Below are 20,706 nucleotides of genomic sequence, written 5' to 3'. Positions count from 1 at the left end.
AAGTGCAGCTCCTGTTTTTATCTCCTGCCACTCACAGCCTATAGTGTGCAGAAGAGACAGCCACGTGCCTACCTGGCACTGCCATTTGGATGTATCACAGAAATCTCAGAGGAGGACTAACAAAATCTGGGCCCCTGGACTTTCCCTTATGAGTAATTGCACCTCCACCTCTCCATTGCTCAGGTCCAACCATCCTGGACTCCTTTCTCTCGCTCACTTATGTCAAGAAATATCAGCTGCACCTTCACAATACATTCAGAATATCTTCACATCTTCCCACATCCACGCCCATCACCCTGGTCCACGCCCCATTACCTCGTGCCACAGCTGCTTTCCCTGCTTCTCCCCTCCTTCTTGCCCCTTAGTGTAAATTCAACCCGGAGCCAGAAAGAGTCCCTTTAAAACCATCATTTCAAGCCCTGTCTGGTTTGGCTCAGTGGATAGAGCATCAACCTGTGGACTGAAGGGTCCTAGGTTCGATTCCAGTCAAGGGTACATACCCAGGTTGCACGCTTGATCCCCAGTAGGGGACATGCAGGAGGCAGCCAATCGATGATTCTCTCTCATCATTGATGTTTCTATCTCTCCCTTCTCCCTTCCTCTCTGAAATCAATAGATATATTTAAAAAACAAACAAACAAGTCATTTCATGTCATTCCTTTGATCAAAATCTCCAACAGCTTCAAAGAACAAGCTGGAAACACTATAGTTGGGCTCCAACATCTACAATTTTTCTAGGAAAGCAGGAAGATGGGGAATAAAATCAGGGCTCAAACCCAACAGGCTCAACTACAAGACCCACCATCGCTCATGACTCACGGAAGCACAGCTCTTGTTAAAACCTCATGCAGAAGGAAAAACTGATTTCCTCACCCAGATGTGTCTCAATGAACCCAGAGAGGGATGTGCTGCTTTCTCAAACGCCTGCCCTCCATCCCTGGAGAAGTTCCCAACACCACCACTGGTCCACATTCCAAACTCAGAGGACCCATTCTTGGTTCAGGGACCACCCAGTGAGGAATGTCTTTGTTTGGAATGAGGACACACAGCACAGTCAGCTTCTGGGAAATGGCACCACACCTCCCTCACACGTGGGCATCCCTCTCATGCCCGACTATATGAAGCTCCTTCTCAATCTGACCATGGCTTTATTTTCCTTCTGTGTCTGGTTGGCAGGGTTTTAAATATTTTGAAATTGTGGGCAGAAACTGTTCTCTCCCCCTTCAAGCTGACTCCATCATGTAGATGAGACCAGTCAGAAATGGCAGCCAAGAGGGAAGTCTGGGCCACAGGGAAGAGTGCCCAAAAGAACATGCCTCTCTTTTAGCGATGAACTTCCCATGCTCTCGGCTCCCTTTTGAATCACTGTCCTTAACACATGCTTGTCTTCGTAAATGCAACAGAATTCTGAACCATTCCCCCAAGGAACCTCCCAACATCTGATTCCTTCAAATCCCAGCTGGAGTCAGAACCAGTAGGCATGAGTGAAACGGGATTTCTTTGTATTCTTTGGAGGGGGGGGGCGGGCAGTGTGGGGGGAGGAGGCTGCAAAATCTTTTCCTAAAAATAGGAACTAGGAGTGTCACTGTGGAAACAGCTAGATCAGCGTTCGCCAACCAATGGTCCGTGGACCACTGGCGGTCCGTGAGGTCCGAAAGGTTGGCGACCGCTGAGCTAGATGAAGCATTACCAATTTTTACCTAGATGAATCACTAATGTCCTGGCCATAATAATTAATATTTTAAAAGGATCAAAGCTGCTAGTAATTCTCTAGTTTTTCATATTCACATACATTAAAAGCCAAGACTAGTATTTATGGAAACCTTTTCAACACTAAGAATGGATCTTTGAATATAGCAAGCGCATTGATAGAGGAATTACTTTGGCTGAAACGGTATCACACCAAATTCTACGTTCTTCACAATCAAGTTCTTCTGTTTTTAAAAAATGAAGTTCTTCCCATCTCTGAACAGTTCTGCAAGGAGTAGAAACCTGCCTTGGCAACCTGTGGTTGGCGTAAACTGTGAGCACTTGATAACCATGCCCCATCCGGATGGGGAGTGACAATGAAAACAGACACGTTTATCATCAGCATCTCAGATCACAGGGGCTAATAAAACAGGTTCCTGCTTCTCTTTTGAAGGCAGCTGGGCCAGTGGTGACTTCCCCATGGACATGTTGGGCTGGCTAGAGGGAGCTGGGGTTATTTGCTCAGAGCAAACTAGCTGGATCCACCCACAAATGACATACTTATGTTTCCTAATGCTATTAAAACAGCCTTCAGGCAGTTCTCTGTAACTCAGAAGGCCAAGTGAAGCGACAGTTATATGGGAAAGGCAATTTTTCTTTTGGACAAAAAGCTGGTCTGGCAAGACCCTCTGGGTCTGACATCTCTAAGCTGCCCTAACAGGTCTAGGGCAGTGGCCTCAGCCTGACCTACACACTCAATCTCAATCTTGGGTAGAACCCATTCTCTCCCTTCAAGCTGGTCCCATCATGCAAGTGAGTTTTGTATTAGACAGGAGTCAGGAGGCTGGAGTACAATGCATGCCGGGATCACATATATCGTGTGTGCATGTCTCTATGCCCCTGTAATGTGAATGTGCATGTAGCTGAGTGCATGCACTTGAGTGTTCCTAGAAGGAAGGAGGATGGTGTCATAAAGGATGGTCATCAGCCCTGAATCTGCGTGGTCTGGGCAGGGATTATAATCTACCCACAGCCAGTGCCATTCTGCTCCCCAAGCCCCAGGCCTAACCAGGCACAAGGTTTCTTTCTGGATTGGCTCACCTGGGGGTCCGCAGTGAGGTGGGTTAGAGCCAGGTGGCGTCCGGGTACCAGGGACTTCATGACCGTCGGGGTTCACGCACCAGCAGAAGCCGGTGCTGCCGTGGCACTGCAGTGGCAGGAAGTGGCCCTGCTCGTTGCACTGGGGGATGTGGATCCTGACGCCCGGGTAGAGGTGCTGAGCCTGGGCGGCGCGCTGCTGACGCTCACAGGTTTTCAGTCCTGAGGTGGAGTCTTCAGGGCGGGGTTAGAGGAGACACAAGGAGGAGGAGGAATAAAAGGCATTGCTACCCACCCACTTTTATGAGCCAACCTCAAGGTCTCCTGTTGGAGGCTTTTTCTTCCATAGTTGGAAGGCAGCATAATGTGGGAAAATGAGCAAGTTACTGGGAATTTGGAGTCCTGGATTCTTATTTTAGCTCTGCCACTAACTACCCAACACCTCCCTAATTCTCGCAGTCCGCCCTGTAAGTGCCTAGGCTAACTTTACTGTGAAGCGGCCCCTCCCGTCCGCCTCTAGCTCCTGTTACTGTCTGGATAAAATGAAGAGCAGCCATGGCTTTGGTCCAAACATCCCAGAGGCTCAGGAGGAAACAGTTCAGCTTGTCCCCGAGTCCAGAGTTTAAGTCTGAGGAGCCCCAGGTCAACAGCTGTCACTAGACTGCCCCTCGGGCCAAGTCCCAGAGCAGTCATAGGGGAGGCTGCGCCCAGCTCGCCAGAGCGCAGCACTCCTGCTTAGTAACCTGAGTCTCAATACTTCTAACTCGCACTTATCAAGGCAAAGCAGGTCATTAGGGCAGTTAACCAGAACTGCTCATAGGTAGGACAATGGATGTGCCACACCCCAGGCTTCCCAGAATTCGCAAATAGCTATGAACAACAAACCGAGCCCTGGTGGTAACTGGGAAATATCCAGAGCCTGAAGATCCACTAACTACAGCCTCCTACCTGGAGAAATCAGAGTGGGCTGAAGTGCTATAGAAAAATAGTGCTGAAGGAGCCAGTTCTCTGTGCCTAATCTGGCCTCCCCCTTACCAGGTGTGCACTGAAGTCCGTCCCCATGATAGCCAGGCTGGCAGCGGCAGGAGAAGGAGCCGGGGGTGTTGTAGCAGGTAGCCGAGGGGTGACATCTGTTCTCCAAGCACTCATCAATATCTGCAGTGTCAGAACGGGAAGGTGGGGGCATGTGACTTCACTGCACTCAATCTGTGCTACTACCTGGCCTTTAGTACAGGAGGATCAACCATGAGGGGTCAACTTCAGAAGACCTTTGGGCATGAGCAGAAATTACTGACGCTGAAAGGCACACCTAACAGTATAAGGTCAAGGCCCTGTGAGTTAGTCCATTCGAATGTTCAGTGTAGAAATTAAACATGTGGTCACTCAGAAAAATAGATCCTGCAGTATATTGCTACAGCAGTTTCATCCACAGTGAAGTCCAAGAAGTTATTACCTGCGAACTAACCTTCAGACTATAAATCATTAATTCCTCTCAGTAGCACTACAATAAACATATGTAACAATGGTTTTCCCCTTTTGTTGCTGGCACCATGTCCCTATGACACTGATTTATGGATGCAGAGAAGTCCAATGAGGTTTCAACAAAGTTAGAAGCACATACAGTCTTGCCCAGTCAGAGTCCTACTGTCTAGAATGCCCAATTCACCAGAAATTTTTCTTTGCTTTCCACTTTCAGAAGAAATAGAAAAGTATAAGAAAAATATTATCAGAGGTTTCGATACAACACATTAAAAAATCTTAATTTATCAGGCTTACAAAGTATAAACAATTCAGACCCCCCCCCCACACACACACTCTATTACATAGCACCATGAGAATTTTCCTATTTCTCAAACCTACAACAACCTGAAACTTCAAACAAAAGCCAACTTCTAGTCCTATTTTATTTACTGAAATCAGACAATAGCAAAAAAGAAAACCATCTCAGAGAGTCTGCTAAAACCAATGCCCAGTGGTTGAGATAAGCTGTCTTCACAGACAGGAAGTCTTTGAGAGTTAGGAGGAGGCTAAGGGTGTAGGTCTGATCAAGGCTCCACTGAAAATAGTCACATCCACAATGATATCCAAAAACTGGTTTCAAAATGTGTGAATAGGAAACATGTGGATGGGATGATCAGTGTGACACCCAGAAAACAGGAATCCCAGAAGTGAACTGCAACAACTTGGTACAACCCAGGGCGGGGACTCATGGGACCGGGAAGCCAGAGACTTACAGCCTGAATTGGATGTGAGTTGGCTGAGGACAGACGTGGCTCCTCACCCAGCCTCCCGGGACCCAGATGGAATCTCCTCTAGGGTTATCAGCGCCACCCTGCCTGTGACCACACTCTCACTGAGCCACTCCTGTCCTGGCACCAGCAAGCAGACACACTGGTCATGCAACACAGACCTTCTGTTCACAGGAGAGGAATCTCTTCCATTGTAATTAGCAAATTAGCATTCCTCAGTCTCAGGGGAGGTTAGTCAACATAAATTAGCTCCCTGTAGTCCAAAAAAGTCCTCAACGCTCCACACAACCAAGTTTAATGCCACCCAGAAAGGCTCTGCTCAGATGAGCAACCGGCCTCCATGGTCAACTTCCTTTCACCTGCAAAGGCAAAAACGTAGTTATAACTTCATCTGAAAAGTTAGAAACAAGGTTTTCTGGTGAGCTCCTCAGTTAACCCGAAGTAAGCCAAATGAAAACAATTACAAGGAAAACCTTCTCTCCAATGTAATGAGTAGGAGCTGCACATTGTCAAATTTAGTCATCCTTGAGACCGTCTCTTCCAAAGCACAAGTCAAATTCCCAGTTGGGCAAAGCTGGTGACCATCCAGTTCCTTGGGCCTGGAAGAGGCTATGAAACCAAAGCTGTAAAAATTAACGTCCAGCCAAAGGCAGGAAATGAAAGCTATTCAGAATACATATGCTAAAAGCTCTTCTCCTGGTAACCGGAACCCAGGCAATGGCAGGAAGCAGGAATTCCTGAGACACGGCCTATTTCTAGAACTCACGGATCAGCTTCTTGTGATTATTTTTTGAACTCAGAGGGGACTCCCCAGAGCTACCAAGTCACCTATGTTCTTTAAGCCTATGGTCTAGAATTCTGATCAGACCTAAAAGAGCAGCCACCGCCCCCCCCCCCCCCCCCCCCACCGCCCCCGCAGACACTGAAGTCCTGGGGAGACAGGAACTGCAATAAATGCCCAACAGGGAAAAGTCCCTCAAGAGACTAAAGCATCACAAGTGAGAAACGCTTATCCCCCCCAAACCTGGAGAAGGTTAAGGCTCCCCCAAGCACAGTCCGTGCCACCTCCTTGGAGGAGCTTACACCACGTCCAGTCAGCCACTCCACGTCCCGAGCTCAGAGCAGGCTGTGGCCCCCTCAGGAGGGCCAACACTGCGGGCTTCAGGGGTAACTGGGGCTTTTGTAAGGAGAACTCTTGCCTCTTTCACAGGGTGTCAGGAGAGAAAGTATGGAAAGGTTTCCAGCCCCTTGCCAAGGGAGGGGCTTTCCTTGTACCCCTGCGGGAGGTTTATGCCAAACAATCACTGTCAGGGTCTTTGGGGCTGTGAGAACAGCGAGGTCATGACAGCAGTGTGCAAGGCGTGGTAGAGCTCCTTCACCACTCAGATAGCACAGTCTCAGCATATAGTACTTCTCCTTTCCAGCATCTATTAAGCTGGCAAAAAACAGTTTGGAGAATGTGTTGAAAATCCTCCATTTTGACTTCATGCTTTGGTGCTTCCACATTCTCTCACTGCCCTAATTCTAAGCACACACCCAAAACCAGCTGAAATCTCTTCAAAACAAACCCAATCAATGAATTCTAGCTCCCTCCTCCCCTCACTCCTCTGTCTGCTTTGCTTTCGAACCCACAGTGAAATTTCCTGGTGCCAATTAACCTGCCTCCCACTCCAGACCCCCAGTAAGGGCCCACAAGTTCTCACTCCCCACCCATCTGGTCAAGCATCCTTCTGGTCGTGGCCCTGCATGGCACACGGTGAACTCTTCTCTGGTCCTATGAGAATAATAAACTTCCTCTTTTTAAGTCTTGTTCTCTTCTCCTGTGGCTGCACCAGCGTTACCTTACCTTACTCAATAGAATATCCTTAGAACAGAAAACCTGTGACAATAATCTAAGCACCTCCTCTCCTGGCCCTGCTGAGCGGCGGTGGCCCTGGGTGATGGGCCATCTGGATCCCATCTCCTCAACTCACACTTGCTCTTCCCTGGAAAGGTCCAACTCAAGACAATCTGTTTTTGCACCGGCAAAATGGCCAAGGCTCTATAAGGACAAATGTGCCTGAGGAACATCTGATTCAACACAGGACTAAGACCAACACAGGGCTGATCCAACACAGGGCTGAGGAATGATTTAATTCAACTTGGATAAAATGGTTCCTGCTAGTGACTCAGACTAGATTGAGAACCTAAAGCCAAGTGAAGCCTCTCCAGGGAACCAGGATTTTAACAAACTACCTGGAGAAAATAAGCACACACCCTTTTATTGCTAGTTTGATGGAATAAAAAGGTGTGCTTTAAGAATGCATGCTCTCCACAAAACCGAGCCCTTATCTCTATTTTTCTGTATTTTTTCTATTTATCTCTATGGCCACTGGGACACATGCCTTAAAATACACACACACACACACACACACACACACACACGTGTCCTGCAAGTCATCTCTGTGATTAGCCCAGCCTGACTTAGGTATGGCATGGGTATTTAGGAAAATGATTATTCATTGTCTACTACCACAGTCTGAAAGCTTGGAAGGCAACCACATGGTAACTAACTATAGGAGGCAGCCTCTCAGATGGCCCCAAAGATCTCTCTTCCCTCCTGGTATTCACAGTCTTGTATGATCCCCTTCACTTGAGTAACTTGCTTCCTTGATTCTAACTAATACACAAAAGCAATATCGAGGGGATGACATTTTGTGATTATAACTTCTGTCTCTGCCCCTGGCTTTGATGAAGTCAGCTTCCTTGTTGGAGAGGGCTGTATGGCAAAAAACTGATGGTCACCTCCAGATCACAGCCAGAAAGGACCTGAGGCTCTCAATCCATCAGTCAGTCCCTCGAGGAACTGAATCCTGCAATAACCATGTGAGGCTCTTTCCCCAGTTGGTCCTTCAGATGAGACCCCAAGTCTGCCAGACCCCTTGACTGCAGCCCTGTGAGGGTCCTAAAGCAGAGGACCCACCTAAGGCAGGACCCTGACCTGAAGGCAATAAATGTATATTGTTCTAAGCTGCCCCATTTTGGGGTGGTCTGTTATACAGCAATAGATAGTTAACACACAGGGGAAGCAACTGATGCATCTGGCATGTTTTTAAATTTGTGGGTCCCAGAGAGAATTCTAAAAGCAGAGAACAAGAGAGGTGAGCAAAGTCTTACAGGACAGGCTAGAACAGCGGTTCTCAACCTGTGGGTCGTGACCCCATCCTGCATATCAGATATTTACATTACGATTCATAACAGTAGCAACATTACAGTTATAAAGTAGCGACAAAAATAATTTTATGGTTGGATCACAACATGAGGAACTGTATTTAAAGGGCCAGAAGATTGAGAACCACTGGGCTAGAAGTTAAAAGAAGGGGGAGAGAATGATTGTAGAAGGGATTAGGGCAAAGGCACATCTAACCTCAATTAACATTCTGATGATTAACACTCCTCACATCGAGGCTGCAATTAATTTCAACTGCTTTGCTTTAAACCAAAGACCCAAGAAATTAAATACTTTATAAGCACCCTCTCAGCTGACCTGAGCAGCCAGATGTTTGAATATGAAATTCTGGCAAGGTTTTTTTTTCTCTCTGAATTCTCATTTCTCAAACCAGTAGTGTGTTAAATTGAACTGAGTGATAAGTTCCACAAGGGTGGACAAAGTATTATTCCCACTGTGGGGCTTGACATAAACAAGGAGTCTGTGCTCCTCACCCTGACCCCCCAAGCCTGGAGAGGGTACCCCATCTATAAAGAGCCTATCTGTTATAGACAGAGATCTTTGGCTGGTCAAGTGGGACAAGCATCTGTGAATTATAAATGCACCTCATTCTCACTTGAGAAACACGTGAGCTCTGTCTAAATCTGGGGGTGGTTTTTGTTGTTTTTTGCAGGGGGTTGGGGAATCAGGCCTGAACTGAGACCCAGCTTTAAGTCATTTCCATGTAAATTGTGTTTTCAAAAAAACCATATAAACAGAGCTTCTGGACAGAAGAGGAAACATTAATTGATTAGGCAGCAAGATTCAGAAGAGACTAAGTCGCCCTCCACATCTGGAAAGGAGAGGAGGGCTGAGCTGCCTTGACACACATCGTCTGTTACTAATATATGGTTGTATCTGCTGGTCCAGTCAGCCTGTCCTGCTGAAACCAAAGAGAAGGAAAGGGAGAAGGATGAGAATCAAACCTCTGGCAAGAAGGAAGAAGGCCGGGCTACTTAGATCTTTGTGGAGCTCCCAGGAGTTACAAGGCAGTTCTTAGCACCCCGCTCAGTGGGCCCAGGGGTACAGGGGCAGATGCAAGCAGCAATTCGAGGAGAGGGGGACAGCCTGCCTCTCAGGTTCCTGTTCCCAAGAGAGACCTTTTCCCATTCCAAACCCTCTTCCCACCATCCTCTCCTTCCCATAATCTGTGTGTTACTGATGGACAGACAGCATGAAATTGAATTTCAATTCAATCACATGCTACTGGGTGGATTATGTAGCTTCACACCGAACAATCTCTAGCTGAAACCACTACTAAGCCCAGTTCCATGAATATTTATACCCAGAGTGTTATGCCTACTGTTTCAAAAACAGCCTCACACATTATTTCTAAGTTAAATCTGAACAGTTAGTCCTGCATTCTGGTTTATTGATTTTATAAGTCTTAATGGTAGTTAGGTTTCTGGGAGAAAAGTTTTGAGAACTCATATAAAAGTGTTAATATCCTCTTATATCTGTGGAGTTCATCTATCTATCTATCTATCTATCTATCTATCTATCATCTATCTATCTATCTATCTACCTACCTACCTACCTATCTACCTCCACAGAGAGAAGAGAGGGAAAAACTTAGAATTATATGCATGTTCAGATATTGCTTAAAATATTACTTGAAGCAGGGGAATAGCAACTAAAAATTAAGCATGACTTAAAGTGCTAAATTAGGTCATTAACCAAAAGATTGAAAGAAGCTGGCATCCTAACAGGAGACTAAATGACTGTCCCGAAGTCCCTCCTTCCCACACAAGGCTCCAAGGCACAGAAGGTTACAAGCCGGCAGTGGCACCTGGTGTTCAAGGCACGTCTCCAACACGGACAACCAGACATGCTCACCAATCCAAGCCAAGGGAGATCCACCCTTGGCCCCTCTTTTTGACTCAAAGGACACCCTTTCTCTTTCTCTTTTGGCAATTCCAAAGCTGTGTGAGTCAAAGGAGGGGTCTTTTCTAAACCAGGTCCTCCCTATGTGGGGATATGTATCCAAGGGGACCTTCCATTGTCACTGAGGCTGACCCGCAGGTACTCACCGGTGCACTGGTGCCCGTTGCCGGTGTAACCAGGCAGGCAGGCGCAGCTGAAGGTGCTGCCTCCAAGGTGAACGCACCGGGCCTGGCCAGTGGGAGCACAGGTATGGCTGCCATCCTCACAGGGGTTGGGAGGTGGGGCAATCACTAAAAAAGAGAAGAAGGCGAGGATGTCCAAGAGTTCAGGCCTGCAAATGGGTGAGCTTTGCTCTTCACAGCACGATCGGCACACCAACAGCATTGGGACTTCTGAAGGCTAATAAGGAATGCAGATTCTCAGGCCCCATCCCAGAGCCAGGGAATCTGAATTTTAATAAGAGCACTAGATGGTTTGTATGCATATTAAAATTCGAGAAATGTTGGTCTGGGTTTGTGTTTAAAGCACTAGGCATGAAGATCATCAAAACAGTGGATTTAAAAGTGTATTTTCTTTAATATCATCTAGCAATGGGATGAATTTGGAATTCTAGTTCTTTTGGATCCACTTTTTTGGGGGGGTGAACCCTAGAAAATGGTATTTTATTATAGACTAGAGGCCTGGTGCATGAATTCACACATGGGTGGGGTCCCTTGGCCTGGCCGGTGATCAGGGCCAAGGGGCCAATCGGGGCAGGCCGGCCGAGGTGAGGGACCACGGAGGTTGGCTGACTGGGGTGTGGGACCACAGGGGGCAGCTCCTGTGTTGAGCGTCTGCCCCCTGGTGGTCTGTGTGAGTCATAGCTATCAGCCGGTCATCCGGTTGTCTGGTCATCCAGTCGTAACAATCACTTAGGTTTTTATATATATAGATGGAACGCTTTGTCTGGTCAAGTGGGAAAAGCATCTTGGAATTACAGATCTATTTCATTGTAATTTGAGACATATTTGACCTCTACCTGGAGCTGTTATTATTTATTAAAGAGGTTCATAGTTTTGTTACATGATTGGACCAAATACCAGACACACGGGAATCCCAACTGAAGTGAACATCCTTCAATATCTCAACACCAAAAACGTCTCTTTAGAGAAAAACAACAACAACAAAGCAACCAAAACAAACAACCCAGAACCGAACTGAGCCATAGCTTTGGGTTATTTTAATGTAAATTTTATGTTTTCTAGAAAAACCATACAGTAGAAATGGAAATGTTAATAAATGAAAGAGCCAGGTTCAGCATCGTTTTGGCCAAAAAGAGGAATGACTTTGGGACTCACAGACGCAAGTGTACTGGTCCTCTGCAAACCTGTAACCGCTCTGGCACTCACACCTGTAGCTTCCCGGCAAGTTGATACACACAGAGTTGGGGCCACAGCGATGGAAGCCAGTTGCACATTCATCTACATCTAGGAAGAAATCAGAACAGAAAGGTGCTGCTCAAATCATGGGTCCCACAGATGAAAGGTCTGGAAACTCAGTATTTTCTCACCACAATGAGGCTTCAAGGGGACTCACAGTTGGTGGACTAAACAGGAGTTGAAATGCAGGATTTTAAGCACCAGATACGGATGCATGTTGCAGATCATAAATAATACTTCAAGTCATTCAAGCATAAGCCACAGGGAGATGTATTTTGAACAAATATTCTGAAAAGTTGTTGAATGTTTAAAAAATACTGAACATTTAGAAGAAAACCACACTGCAACAATTTTTCTTTTAAAATGTAAAGAGATTTCTACTGATACTTTTGGGGACATAATAGGTGAAAGAAACACAAAGTCTGAAATCTGAAAAAAAACAAAACAAAACAAAAACCACCAGAAAATGTACTGCTTAGTAAATGTAAGAAATATTTAATACCGGTTTAAAATTACAAAGCTTAAAAACTCAGAATATCCAGGAATTGCAATAGAGGTCTTCTTTTCACAGTCCCGTCCCCAAATACCCACCTCCAAACTGTCCTCTCAAACTATCCAGCACACACCTTAGTTTTTAAATCCCCGTCTTTAGATTAACAGCTGCTAACCAGATGGGTCAACGGAGATCATTAAGAAGATAGACACTTGTCTTTTAAAAACATAGTGCCTGATGACTCCACGCGAGAACACAGAGTATGGCTCTTACCCATGCAACTCCGTCCATCTGCCTGGTACCCAGGTGCACACTGGCAGGTGTAGTCCACACCTGTCCCCGGGTAGCACTGAGCTGTCGGGCCACATGTGTGACTCCCATCATAGCAAGGATTCACTGGCACGGGGGTTGAGTACTCTGTGTGGGTAGAGAGGAAATAAAAGCACAATCTAGCTGTTGTTACGAGAACGGCACAGGAGGGAGATCCAAGACTTGTTGCAACTAACTGTATACTTGTCTGTGTTTGGGGCCCACATGGCAACCTGCTAAATTTTTAATATCCAAAGCTAGGCTGCATTATTTGTATGGTGATTTTTAATTCCAGAATGACTTCCTTTTGCCTACTTTACAGACAACTAACCTTTTCTTGTTTATAGTAGGCTTGTGTCCAGGGATTAAAAATATCCAATACATGGCATCCTTTTATTTAAAAACTAGAGGCCCAATGCATGAAAATTCGTATCAAGAGTAGGTCTTCCTTCCCCTGGCTGCTGGCACCGGCTTCCCTCTGGCACCTGGGACCCAGGCTGCTTCCCTCCTTCGGCCACCCGCAGGCACCCAGCCAGGACCCGGGCTAGCTTCCCTTGGGCTGCCCACAGGCACCCGGGACCCAGCTGGCTTCCTTCCAGCCCCAGCTTTGTCAGGAAGGATGTCCAGAATGACATCCCGAAGACGTCTGGTCTAATTAGTAATATTACCCTTTTATTATGATAGATGGTCTATCATCTCATGTGATTTTTGGGGTAATTCTGAGCTGGGTTGTCATTGCCATTATTGGTAATTTTCCCAGATAAGGAAAGTGAGAACTATTGGAAAAATTGCCTGAGCTCACAAAGCCAGGAAGTGGGACAACAAGGACTCACACCCCAAATTTCCGCTCATAAATTGGGCAATCTCTCACTAAAATTCACTATAAATCAAAATTCATGAGAAAAATCTTGCTTTTACAAAATAAAGAGGAATGATTTTTGCAGTGTTTACTTTTTAGGATTAACCCTGCCATGGACCCATCACCCCCTAGATAGTGATGACTGTTAACATCTGAAATCTTTCCTAAATAATTTTATTTCTACATGCAACGTAATAGTAATGCTTATTGAGCACTATATGCCAGGCACTGCTCTAAACCCTTTACATCCCAGCCCATGAAATCCTCATGACTACACTGTAGGAAGTAACCCACCCACCGCCACACAGCCAGAAGAGATGGATGGGGCTGGGATAAAAAGCCAGGCAGTCTGGCTCCAGAGACCATGCTTTCCACCACTTTGCTACAACCACAACCAAAGGAACTCCATAAAGTTATCCAGTCTAAGCCAAGGGCACAGAGATGATGGTGTTCGAAACACCCAGATGGGATGAATCCATTAGCCATGGGCACTTCCATTTACTTCTGATTCCTCCAGTATAACATGAGAACACAGCCCGGCTGACATGGCTCAGTGGTTGAGCATCGACTTATGAACCAGGAGGTCAGGGTTCAACTCCCGGTCAGAGCACATGCCTGGGTTGCAGGCTCAATCATCCCCAGTGTGGGGCGTGCAGGAGGCGGCTGATCAATGATTCTCTCTCATCACTGATATTTCTATCTCTCACTCCCTCTATGAAATCACTAAAAATACATTTCATAAATAAAATAAAACAAGAACACAAATAATGCTTCTATCTGCTAGAACCGCTGAAGAAAATAAAGAAAATCCAACACAATGCATGTGAAAAGTGACTCCCCCAGGCAGGCCTCCCCAGTTCCCGTGACTGTGTTCCTTCTTCCTCTTCACTTAAAGTTTTATCTTTGTCCCCATCCCTAGAATTAATTCTGGCCTGAGATTTGAAAGATTTCAGGAGCCTGACCCAAACCTCCCAGGTTCTACATCAAGCCATCTCTGCTACCACTGGGGCTCCATCTAAGTCATGCTAACTTGGGCTTCTGCCTTGGATTTCTGTGCCTGATTCCCTGTCTTGACAGCCAGCTTAGTACACTCCATGTCTTATCTTGCTCTTAACAGCTCCCTCACTTCCCCAGAAGCCAGCATCTTGGCATCGTAGACAGAATGTGGCAGTCCCACCTAGTCTGGACCCAAGTGCTTGCTGCTGTCGCCTGCCCCACAGACGGGACTTCCTCCCAGTCCTTCAGGATGTCTGGCCACCACACCAGTCCTGGCCCCACTGCCTACACTAGGACTCTCCCAGTTTTCTGCTGTGAACTGGGATGCCTTGGCTGAGTCCCTGATGGGACACCGCTGCTTTCTGGTAAAGTCCCACCATCTGCTTTATAAGAAACACCACAGTGTGTTCCTGCAGTACAATATCCTCATGGTACAATAATGCTTCTATCTGCAGTACAATATTCCCATATTATGGCCTAAAAAAAAACAAAAAAAAACAGGAAGGCCATGGATTTCTCCTTGGTTCACCTCAATGACACTGGCCAGAGTCACAGCAACTTTGCCAAGAGGACCAACAAATGACTCCAGCATTTTTTAAACCTGATGAACTTCAGCTTGCCAGGATAAGCCTAGCCCCCCATATCATGCAGGCATCCTTGGACGCCCCTCATCCCTCCCGCCGGGTCTCTTGGCAGATGGGACGGAAGCCCAGCGCTGGGGCTGTGGTCTCTGGGTTAACGTAGACCAAGTTCCTGAGTCAGTCCCAGCCTGTGTTTCAGTTAACGACAGGGTCATGTCCTCACCGGAGGCCCCGTGTAAGACAAGAGCCCAATTCTCCCCCATGATTATGTCTCCATTTTAGAAGAAGATTCTGTACTAAATGCCCGGCCTACCCAGACAAAGGGGGATGTGCGCTTTGAAATGTTTTAATTTATAAATACTCATGCTTGGCCTTCTTGTTCAGTGCTTTCCGGCATCACGTTTTCACCCTGGCACATTCCAGCAAAGATCAGTGAGTATACAAGAGCTTACACCCCTCCTAGGCATATAAAGAGAATGAAAGCAACACAAAAGTTGACTTGCAAACCTGGACAGGATACACCGGCCTCCCTGAAACTGAGGAAAAAATGCCCACAATTACAAAAAACTGATTTAAAATATACATCACAGACAAGACTGGCCGTAAAACGAAACGTGGAGCCCTTTGCTCAAAATTAGTAAGCGCTCCAAGAAGACAACAGCAGAGCACTAAACCAAGTGTTAAAGCCCTTCTGTGCACTGGGCCCCATTTACTAAACTTGGTTTTCAGAAGCATTATTTTAAAAGTATATCTCTAAAACCACATGGCTACTCACTCCCCATGGCGTGTTCGCTTGTCTCCTGTTATAGTAAGCAAAGAACAGCGGTGCCCTTCTTAAGGCATTTTCTATTTCACCCTCACCCTCTTAAACAGCTTGACTCTGACTGGGGATCTGGAACTCATTTTCTCATTTAATCAAGAAGGGAAGAGTGGTTTTCCTTAAAGGAACAGTGCGGGGCCCTCTGCCCAAAGTCTCCCCAACTCGCCAGATGGAGCCCCAAAGGGGAGCCAGGGCAGGAGACAGCCAGCCCACACGGAAGGGGTGGGCCAATGGCTGCAGCGCTCAGCAGGAGACCACAGCACCCCTCCTGGACCCCTGGGGAGCCAGGGGCTCCCACATCAGGGACGGCTGCGCCGGTCCACAGACTTTCCGACCAGATCGTCGCTCCCTCTGGAAAAGTGGGAAATTCTTAAGATGCTATGCACTGAGAAGGGAAAGAAAAAGAGGTTTTCTTTTTGTTTATCTTTTTCTTTTGTTCCTCCCACCCTATCCCCATCCCGCCAGCATCCCCTTCGCCCCGTTTTTTTCCTATTTGGAGAGAATAAACAGTACCACTGTTTTCTGTGGGGGTGGATGAAGCAGGGTGCAAACATAAAGGGTTAAAATACGCATTCCCTCTTGTAAAAGTTGGTCTAAATTAGAGGCAGCCTGGAGGCCAGCGAGGCCAGGTGGAGGGGCAGTGCCCTGGAGAGTGGAGAGGGGGCTCGGGAGCTGATGCCGGGGTTGGAGTCCAGCTCCCCACCCCCTTTCTAGCTGTGACCAGCAAATTACTTCATGTCTCCACTCAGTCTGGAAAATGGGGTAATAATCCCCCGACTGCCGGTTGAAGTTGTAGTGGTGATTAAATGAGTTAATTCGTGAAGGTGCTTAGTGTTTGGCACCAAGTAAACCATCCTTTGCTATCACTCTTGTTATTAGACGCGGTATAGAAGGGAAAAATCATATGCGATTCTGAAGACAAATTAGCAACTTGTACCTGCCAGTGTGCGGGATTTCTCCGATCCTTTGTGACTCCTACTTGGTGTGTCTCTAGGAAAAACACCAGAGATCTATCTTTTCCCTAAACGATCCTGGGCCTCTGTGGCCTGGGAGGCTCTTTCCACTCATCACTGTTCTCACAGATGGAACGCCCACACCCCAGCCAAGGGCTGGGCTGGACACTCCAAGGTGAAGAATGTTTTCCCAGTCGTTTTTGTTTCAGTCTCTCCATGAGAAATCGGCAGTAACGATCTTTTCCATCCCTCTGATGTGCATATTTCTCTCAAATTAAGTGACACTTCCATGCTCTCAATTCACTACCTTATAATCCCATCGCCGGACACCCAATGCCTGCGCCCCATCTAAGGTTCCTAAAACCAAACGGACTCCCACCCAAGCCAGCAAACTCAGGATCCCATTTCAAGTCATTCTGCCTCCTAGAAGAGCCTCGTCCTCTGACCTTAATATCCTGTTATGTTGCTGAAGTGACATTTGCATACTGAGACCGAGGAGGCTCCAGGAGCCCTCCCCTCCAGTGACAGCTCCCAGAATGGCCTGTTGGTACAGAATCACCTCTCTGAGGTGCCGATTCTGGGCTCAGCAGCCTGGATATGGAGCTGAATGAGGAGACATTCTCTTTCTCCGCACCTGCCTCTTGCATTCTAGAGTGAACAGTACCTACTGGTTTTCAGGATGACAATGTCCACCTGATCTGACAACGTCAATTCCTATCTGTACAGTTCCCCGACTTCACAGGCTCATCCTCTGGCTTGCCTACAACTTTTTGTTGTTGTTAATTAATAGACTTTATTTTTTAGAACAGTTTAGAATAGGTTTAAAAAAAAATTGAGCAGAAAGTATAAATTCCCCACCCCTCTCCTGCTTCTATTTGCACAGTTTTCTCTATTACTACATCTCGTATTAGTGTGGTACATTGGTGGTGACTGATAGACAAACATTGGAATATTATTATTAACTAAAGTCCTTCGTTTATGTTAGGCTCACTCTTTGTGTTGTACATTTTGTAGGTTTTGACAAATGTGTAATGACACGTATCCACCACTACAGAAGCATACAGAATAGTTTCACTGCCCTAAAAATCCCGTGTTCTCCACCTATTCATCACTCTCCTTCACTGCCCCCACTCCTTGAACACCTCACAACCACTGATCTTTTTACTGTCTTTATAGTTTTACCATTTCTAGAAGATCACATAGTTAGAATCCCACAGGATGTAGCCTTTTCAGACTGGTTTCTTTCACTTAGCAATATGCAGGAAAGGTTCCTCATGTCCTTTAATGCCTTGATGGGCCTAGAACATTTTAATCTGCATTTGTATCACGCATTACAGGTGGGGTTAATGCTGACTGAAGTATGAGAACCACTGTTTTAGAGTTATGGTTCTTTTTCCCCCTCAACTATTTTTTTAAATTAAGATATTATTCACTTCCCATATAATTCACCCATCTGAAGTGCACATTCCATGCAAATGAAAATTTTAAAAACTGAAAATAAAATGCACAATTACATGGTTTTTAGTATATTCATAGAGTTCTGCAACCATCCACCACCACAGTTAATTTTAGAACATTTTAATCCACCCCCCACTCCAGAAAGAAAGCTTGTACCCTTTAGCTATCAATTCCCTATTCCCCTATTATTTCCTCAGTCCTAGACAACCACTAATCTACTTTAGTCTCTGTGGATTTGCCTATTCCAGACATTTTATATAAATGGAATCATGCAATATGTTGTCTTTCCTAACTAGTTACCATCACTCAGCATGTTTTCAAAGCTCATCCATATTGTAATGTGTATTAGCTTCATTTCTTTTTATGTTTAACTAGAGGCCCAGTGCATGAAATTCGTGCACGAGGGGGTTGTCCTTCAGCCTGGCCTGCACCCTCTCCAATCTGGGACCCCTCGTGGGATCTCCGACTACCTGTGGGATCAGACCTAAACTGGCAGTCGGACATCCCTCTCGCAATCCAGGACCACTGGCTCCTAACCACTCACCTGCCTGCTTGCCTAATGCCCCTAACTGCCCTCCCCTGCCGGCCTGGTCTCCCCCAACTGCCCTCCCCTGCCAGCCTGGTTGCCCCTAACTGCCCTCCCCTGCTGACCATCTTGTGACCACTTGGGGGCGGCCATCTTGTGAGTTGGAGTGATGGTCAATTTGAATATTACTCTTTTATTAGATAAGATAATGTTCCACTGTATGGATACATGACATTTTTAAAAATCCATTCATCATTCGATGGGCATTGGGGTTGTTTCCACCTTTTGGCTATTATGAATAATGCTGCTATGAATATTCATGTACAAATTTTTGTGGGGACATAAAGTTTTTATTTCTCTTGCATGTATAGCTAGGAGTAGAATTGCTTGAATTGTAACTTTGTGTTTGACTTTTTAAGAAACTGCTAGGCTGTTTTCCATAGTAAGTACAATCATTTTACACTCACACCAGCAATGTATGAGGTTTCAATTTCTCCACATCCTTCCCAATACTTATCTGTTTTTTAATTATATCCATCCCCACTCATGTAAAGTAGTATCGCACTGTGGATTTGATTTTTCATCTCCCTGATGACTAATGATGTTGAGCACCTTTGATGTGCTCATTGGAAATTTGCATGTCTTCTTCAGAGAAATGTCTATCCATAATTTTTGCCTATCTTTTACTTATATTATTTCTTTTTATTATTAAGTTGTTCTTCATCTATTCTAGATTCAAATTCCTTACTAAATATATGATTTGCAAATATTTTCTCTTTTTTGATAATGTCCTCTGAAGCACAAATGTTTTTAATTTTTTTAAAAATATATTTTATTGATTTTTTACAGAGAGGAAGGGAGAGGGATAGAGAGTTAGAAACATCGATCAGCTGCCTCCTGCACACCCCCTAACTGGGGATGTGCCCGCAACCAAGGTACATGCCCTTGACCGGAATCGAACCTGGGACCCTTGAGTCAGTCCGCAGGCCGACGCTCTATCCACTGAGCCAAACCGGTTAGGGCAAATGTTCTTAATTTTGATGACATCCAAATTATCTATTTTTTCTTTTGTTGCTTGTGCTTTTTTAATATCATTATCTTAAAAGCTATTGCCAAATCCAAGGTCACGAAAATTCATCCCATGTCTTTTTCTAAATTTGAGCTCTTACATTAAGGTATTTGACCCATTTCGAGTTAATTTTAGCACATGGTGTGAGGTAGGGGTCCAATTTTATTCTTTTATACTTGGGTAGCCAGTAGTTGTCCCAGAACCATTTGTTAAAAAGATTAGTCTTCTTCCTCATCAATTGTTTTGGCACCCTTGTCAAAATCAATTGACAGTAAATGTAAGTGTGTATTTCTGGACTCTCACTTCTGTTCCATTGATCTGTATGTCTAGCCTTATGGCTGGTTGGACATACAGATCAATGTCTTGATTACTCTAAGTTTTGAACTCAGGAAGTATGAATTCTCCAATTTTGTTGTTCTTTTTCAAGATGATTTTGGCTCTTGTGGATTCCTTAAGTTTCCATATGAATTTTAGGATCAACTTGTCAGTTTCTCAAAACACACACACACACACAAAACCAGCTGACAGAAGTGTGTTGAATCTATAGGTCAATTTAGGAAGTATTGCAATCTTTACAATACTAAGTTTTTTATTTGTGAACATTGAATATTTTCCCATTTGTTCAGATCTTCAATTTTTTCTTCAAAAATGTTTTATAGGTTTCAATGTAGATATATTGTGTTTTTAAAAGTTTATAATTTAATCCTAAGTATTTTATTATTTTTGGAATGGAATTGTTTCCCTAATTTCCTTTCAGTTTACTCATTACTACTATATAGAAATAGAATTAATTTTTGTATATTGATCTTGTATCCTGCAACCTTGCTGAATTCGCTTATTAGTTCTAATAGTTTTTTAATGTGAATTCCTTAGATTTTTTCTACATATAAGAACATGCTATATAAGAATACAGATCATTTTACTTCTTCCTTTCCAGTGTCTCATTTTCTTGACTAATAGCCCTGGCTAGAACTCACAGAACCATGTTGAAGAGCAAACATCCTTGGCTTGTTCCTGATCTTATAGGGAAAGCATCCAGTCTTTCCGCATTACATGT

The 20,706-nt window shown here is 45.2% G+C and overlaps 1 protein-coding gene across 1 annotated transcript in view; it reads right to left on the bottom strand.

Annotated features, from left to right (window-relative positions):
• Positions 1-20,706, bottom strand: part of NID2 (nidogen 2) — a 65,422-nt gene that overhangs the window by 11,624 nt on the left and 33,092 nt on the right. The window contains exons 9-13 of the mRNA XM_070419667.1: positions 12,352-12,495; positions 11,505-11,633; positions 10,314-10,457; positions 3,823-3,942; positions 2,791-3,021 (exon numbers count right to left, since the gene is read on the bottom strand). Coding sequence (XP_070275768.1) covers positions 2,791-3,021; positions 3,823-3,942; positions 10,314-10,457; positions 11,505-11,633; positions 12,352-12,495 — 768 coding nt within the window. The remainder of the gene's footprint in view (positions 1-2,790; positions 3,022-3,822; positions 3,943-10,313; positions 10,458-11,504; positions 11,634-12,351; positions 12,496-20,706) is intronic.

The sequence above is a fragment of the Myotis yumanensis genome, unplaced genomic scaffold (genome assembly GCF_028538775.1).
Source record: "Myotis yumanensis isolate MYYU_CA2020_CCGP unplaced genomic scaffold, mMyoYum1.0.hap1 SCAF_1, whole genome shotgun sequence".
Taxonomy (NCBI): domain Eukaryota; kingdom Metazoa; phylum Chordata; class Mammalia; order Chiroptera; family Vespertilionidae; genus Myotis; species Myotis yumanensis.
The sequence above is the reverse complement of the archived record's forward strand: the minus strand, read 5'-3'. Positions and strand labels throughout refer to the sequence as shown.